The sequence below is a fragment of the Curcuma longa genome, chromosome 16 (assembly GCF_044706935.1).
Source record: "Curcuma longa cultivar G26 ecotype Majalengka, Jawa Barat chromosome 16, ITB_CL_G26_1.1, whole genome shotgun sequence".
Taxonomy (NCBI): Eukaryota; Viridiplantae; Streptophyta; class Magnoliopsida; order Zingiberales; family Zingiberaceae; genus Curcuma; species Curcuma longa.
The window spans coordinates 9,014,093-9,020,285 of NC_133876.1; the positions used below are offsets into that span (position 1 = coordinate 9,014,093).

General features: G+C 37.2%; 1 protein-coding gene and 1 pseudogene across 1 annotated transcript; one reads left to right on the top strand and one right to left on the bottom strand.

Moving 5' to 3' along the window:
* The first annotated feature begins 2,881 nt into the window (after positions 1 to 2,881).
* Positions 2,882 to 4,714, top strand: LOC141847019 (uncharacterized). Its single transcript, XM_074735014.1, has 3 exons — positions 2,882 to 3,155; positions 4,284 to 4,475; positions 4,622 to 4,714. The coding sequence occupies exons 1-3, from the start codon at positions 3,075 to 3,077 to the stop codon at positions 4,712 to 4,714; spliced, it is 366 nt and encodes a 121-aa protein (XP_074591115.1). The 5' UTR covers positions 2,882 to 3,074.
* A 1,276-nt stretch (positions 4,715 to 5,990) lies between these two features.
* Positions 5,991 to 6,193, bottom strand: part of LOC141847020 (subtilisin-like protease 4) — a 3,771-nt pseudogene continuing 3,568 nt past the window's right edge.

Below are 6,193 nucleotides of genomic sequence, written 5' to 3' on the forward strand. Positions count from 1 at the left end.
AACGCGGAAATGCCCGTCGGAACTTCGACGTGAACAATGTAAGCTTTAAGCTCTTCGTCGCAGGCCGCCCCGCCGTCGGAGAAGAGAAAAGAAACAAAGAGAAAGAAGAAAAAGATGGACGTCATTGGTGCAGTAATTGAAAGTCACTCCTTGTCCTTGTGGAAGATTTACAGAACAGGTGATTATTTATAGCAACTAATCCGCGTTCGTTGAATTATTCTTAGGTATTTTCCTTCGATTTGGCGATATATGAGGATCATTAATAGTATCCAAATAGCAACATTCGGTCTTTGATTTGGTATTTCCGTTTAATAGTATCCAAATTTCTTATTTATCCTCTAAATTACCACTCAAATTATTCAATCATTGATAGATAAGAGATGATAATAATTAATCAAATTTGCTTTAGATGTGAACGATTCAAATTTCATCTTGCTTTCAAATTTTAAAATTTAATAATGATCCTTAAGGTTACTTGATAATGTTTTTAAGGTTTTAAACTCTCATTCTGATTTATCCAACTATCAATGATACTTAGAGGTGAAATAACAAAACTTTTAAAAATATTTTAATTATCTACTTGGTTAATTAATGTAAGATGATATATAAATGATAATTGATCGGCTCGCTCATAACTTATCATGATTTTATAATCGGCTGCAAAATTCATTAAATACTATTAAAATCTCATTTTAAACTTTGTATAACCTTTATAAAAATAAGATTAACATTAAAATAGCTCAACACTATTATCTATAATTACTATATATAATTATAATAACTGCTATGATTTAATTGATTCTAATTAAAATAAAGCGATTCTGATAAGTATAATTATTTTTAACTCGGTTCTTAAAAAATATTTTGATATAATACTATGTAATTTAATTATAATAATATTATCATAAAGATTTTCGAGGTTCTTTGATGCGTCCGTAGAAATCTCACGATGTGTGACAGTAAAAACCCACCTTGCATTAAAGAGCGACACGTCAAACTCTTCTTCTTACTTTCTTCTTATGACTTGCGTAATATATCTGGAGAAGTCAGATTGACTGAGCCGTCGGATCCACCGAGACTTGTCGTCGCCGGTGATCGAGGAGCAATTGGTGTGGGTTCTCCGGCGAGGCGTGTGTTGAGGAGCCCAATCTCCATCATTCTGAAGCGTGTGAATATATACAATCACTGGCGTAGCCAGTGGTGGGCTGCACTGGGCTGGAGCCCAGTGAAGCCCAATAATTTTTAATTTAATATGTTAAATTAAAATTTAAAAAATTTAAATAATCTAATTTAGTCCTACTAATTAGTCTAGGTAATTGAAAATTCTGATTAAGCCATTGTATACAATCCGTATTAATTTTAATTAAGCATTAAAATATTACTTAAATTATTCATGTGTATGCATCTTGATACGACGGATCCTGGGTGGTTTTGCATGGTAGAAAAAGTCAAAAGTCAATATGATGTGGCAAGAAATGGTCAAAGGTCCAGCCCCCTTTGACCGGCTGACCTAACCTCAGCCGCGTCCGACCCAACTCCCACCGACTCGGCCCAGGTCCCAGAGATCTTCCAACCAACCCGAAGGTTGTTCCGATTGCTCGGCCATCCTGCCATTCTATCGACTCAGTACAACTTGGCCATCCTACCACTCTATCGGCTTAGTACAACTCGGTCATCCTACCACTCTATCGGTTCAGTACAGCTTGGCTCGTCGGCCACTTTGTCAGCTCAAGCCACCTTCACTCCTTCAGCTCAGCACTGATCGTTCACTCTACTTGGCCCTGGCCGACCCAAACCCCCTACTAGATCTTCTACCAGACTCTAACTCAGGCATGACTCCTCCCTTTTTCCGCTACCTTTAGCACTAGAAGACAATCTCAACATTAGAAGACAATCAAACGTGTGAACTCTAATGGCAAGTCAAAGCGGTTACTAGACTGTCAGACATGACTCCCTAGATCCTCTTCTGTTCCTACTCATGACTAAAAGACGAGAATAATCCACACGGCTAGAGGAGGAGGTGGCTACAAGATGACAAATTTGATCTCCTAGATATCGTCATATCAGCGCACTTGTCAGCAATTTACAGAACTTATCCCCTCAAGGTACAACATCCGCCTACCTCGGATCAATCACACTGCCCTTGTAGGTGAGTATAAAAGCTCCCCTTAGGCATGACAAAGCTCTCCATACTCTGCTAATTTGAACCGATCTTTCTTCTTCTTCTCGGCTCTTTGTTGACTTGAGTGTCAGAGTGACCTGGTGGAAATCCCTGGCACCTAGCTAATTTGCTTGTTCAATTCCTGTTTACAAGTCCGAGTACTCAGAGAGTCGCTAAAGATTGAGATGATATAATCTTGACTGATAGCTTGAATATTGACGTTATCTAGGCAGAACAAATCTTGACCATAATTTTCTGTTAATTATTAAAATTTTTAAAGAACTTAAAAAAAATATTCTGCGAAACAATCAAACAACCGACTCGGGCTTTGATTTTCCGAAACATTTTCAGGAAAAGCTCCTAAAAAATTCCAAAGGAATTAACCCAAGTGCGCGTAAACATTATAAAGAAACAAAAAGAGTCAACGCTGCAAACTGGCTTCACGGTTCATTGTGCAATTCCAATCACGAGCTGCTGACGTCTCCAGTTGATCGCCTTACCCACCTCTGCAGAACTGGCGTTACTCCCTCACGGGGATCCATAACAAGACATGAAGTAAATCGAAGCGTTCCTGGAGCGGATCCTCTGTGCAGCTGCTAACGGCATCCTAAGCTGCCATTAATCCTTTGAGAATTCCGCATTTAATTATTAAAACCCTTAATTAATCAACGAGGATTATGACAGCGAACCGAACGTTTGAGAGATAATGGAGATCGGAACTCGGAAGAAGAAGGCAACAGAGAAAGGAACAAGGAAACTGGTCGTCGCTTTGCTTCTTGGTCGCCCGCTCTGCCACCACACAAGGCGAGCGAGGGCGATCCGTTCGTGCTTCCTTCCCCGAGTTAGATCTCATCCTTGATCGAGCCGAGGGCCCTTTGGGTGCGATCTGAGGCGAAGTAAGAGAAGGGAGGAGATGTTTAAGTTGCATCGTCACAGGTCCGACCGACTCGAGGAGAAGGTCCAGTTCAAGTTCTCCAGTCTGCAGGCTATCAAGGTCCTCTTCCTGTTCTCCTCTCACTCCTTGATCTGCTTCATTTGCGACAAAATTTGTGATCTCCATCTTCTTAAACGGCTCAATAATTCGTCTTATGTGAAATGTTACAGTAGCTATTGGAAGATTTAGTAACATCTATAGTCCCAAAACCGAAGTATTTGGTTGGATTACGTAGTACTTGGCCTTGCCTTAATGAATTGAGAAGTCCGTAAAATTCTGGTATTAAAGTTTTTTTTTTCAATTGAAAGTGCACACGAACGGTTCAAATTAAGTAATCGAAGTATTGCTAGAATTTTTAATTGAATGGAAAGTTAGCTCAAACCTTGTTTTTTTTAGATTTGGTTACACAAACGTCACTGTACCATCACCCATATTTCAAATAGGACGTTTTTTCAATGAATCATGAAAGTAATGCGCATGCACTTAACAGCAAGTATAAGTATGTTCTCCAAATAACTTCATGAGGCATGTGGATGTTCATACTAACACGATGATCATGGTGACGGGAGCTGATTAGATGGTCACCCAGCAACCTGTTTCTTGTGTTTTAAGTGTACCAATGGGATGGAATTGTTTAGTATATATTGCAAGTTTAAGGACTCAATTGAAACAAAAAATATAACAACCTGTTTGAGTTGTTTGAGTTTTAAACGATAGGTGAAGGGCCATCTATATAACTAATTGTTTTATTTTATATGAATATAGTTGCAGCGGTGATGTTCAAAACTTGGAGTTGTTTGTGTCCTACCACAGGCTAGTGGTTAAGTGGCTTAATTAGTAGGCCATGGCTGTTGATTTCCAGTAGTTCTAACATATGAACTCTTTTGGTTGTCTTCTTAATCATACCTTTTCTCTTTCATTATGCTCATATTTTTTAACTTAATAATCTAAACTCAATTGTATTGCTTGTTATGCAAACAAATTACTGAAGTAATTACTAATATGCAAGATTTCTCTATATTTTTTCTTTGATGATTTCCCATACTTTCATCTGTCCTTCATTATATAAGTTTAGCATTTTCGATAAAATCCTGACTAATTAGAAGAAATTTATAAATGTGTTTCTTTGTTCTTCAAAACATTTTAGCTTTGGGAAATCATGTATATTGTTACATTTTAATCGTACAGGTACCTAGAGGATGGGACCGACTCATGCTCTCCATAATCTTAATGGAGTCTGGGAAAGTCCTTGCTAAAACTGGCAAAGCTACAGTTCGAAGTGGGAATTGCCAATGGACCGAAGCAGAGACTCTGTGGGTGTCTCAAGCTGATGCATCCCAAGATCTTGAAAAATGCCAATTTAAGATTGTTGTTTCACTGGTCTGACTCACTAATTGTATAATGGTTCCCTACACAGTTTATTTTGTCAATATACATGGCTTATCTTAAGATCTTTAGTAAATACTGCACCCAATCTTTCAGTGACAGTTTGAGAACTCATTTTTTCAGACTAACTTCTTGTGCAGGCTTCTTCTCGACCTGCTGTTCTTGGCGAGGTCATCTTAAGACTAGCAGATTATTTGGGTAAAGAAGATTCTGGTCTTCTCTCCTTCCTTTAAAGAAGTGTGATGCTGGCACTACTTTACAGGTAAATGACTTGGCCTAAATTTTCATGATTTTATTATGTTACAAACACTGCAGAATTAGTTTCCCTTGGGAATACAAGAACATTCATAGCTCCTCAATTTTGTCGGACAATAACTGATATATATCATGGAAACACAACAATACTTTTGAATGAACTGCAAAAATGTGTGGATATCATACTATGCTGAAGGTGATTGACTGATTTTTTTGGCCACTCAATTCTTAGATCAATAGCAAAACTTAAGCACTGGTTGTACTTGTATGTCTATTTCCAAGATTCGTTAGCTTTGCTCATTTTAAGTGTTGAGCAGTCCACTTGTCAAACTTCTTTGTAAATAAATAGGAACTGATCTTGCATTAACACTCCTCTTTTCTATTACTTCATATCCTTCCTTAAGAACTACTTCATAGTTCATACCATTTCAGAAATAATCCAAAACAGTCATTTACATTCTTCATGCATTGCACATAAAATCAAATGCATTCAAAAAAATAAAAAAATAGAATAATAAATAGAATATAGAAAATTTATACAATTTAATTGTTGTAAAAGAATATAAATGTACAAAAAGTTGATTATAAAATTATTGCAAGAACAAATGAGAAGTGTTTTAACTACCTCCCACATATTTGATTCCTTCACCTAAAAAGAAATTCGTAGAACCAAAATCTTTTATAATTCCTTCATTATATTTCTACCCAAAAAAAGTAAGCCAGTTGGATACTAGATCTCAAAAGTATGAAAGTTCCCCTTGAGGTTGTTTGTACGACTAGTACTTGAAATACCATCTCCCTCTTTCTACTAGGATAGGAAATCCTCTTGTTTCCAAACTAGTTTCCAAGTCTTCTTACTCAAACTTGAAAGGGAAATGAAGGATCCATAAGTGATGCTAGTTGTGATACGAGATAACAGTTGGAGCCCTGACCTCATCTACTTACCTTTCCAAAAACTTCTAAGTGATTGGCAAGACAATTCCTAAACAGCAGCCACCTTACAACTTACGTCCTCTGGGGAACATTTAAATGCCACTGAACTTAACCCAGTCTTGCAACTGCTACTAATCTTAGCTCAGGCTCACAGTTGTAAAACCTTTCACTACTATGTGAACTCTAGTAAACAAACTGAACAAATAACAAGACAAAGAACCAAGATGGGTAATACTCCTTTTTTTCCAAATGACAAATTGCTTATAATAATTCTATTAACACTTGCACTAGTGTGTGCCCATTTTAAGTCACCTATGAGTCTTAAGCTTGATGGACTACTAATTGTATTTCTTTACCCTCTGTTTCTACCAGAGCAAGATCTGCAATGAGGTCAATAATTATAATTTGAAGTACACGTGAAGCACCTCTTAGACTAAAAGTGTACAATGAGATATAAGCACAAACACTTGACTCGCTTAAAAACTTGTCCAAGGATCTTCACATCTACTCCATAAAATAATAGT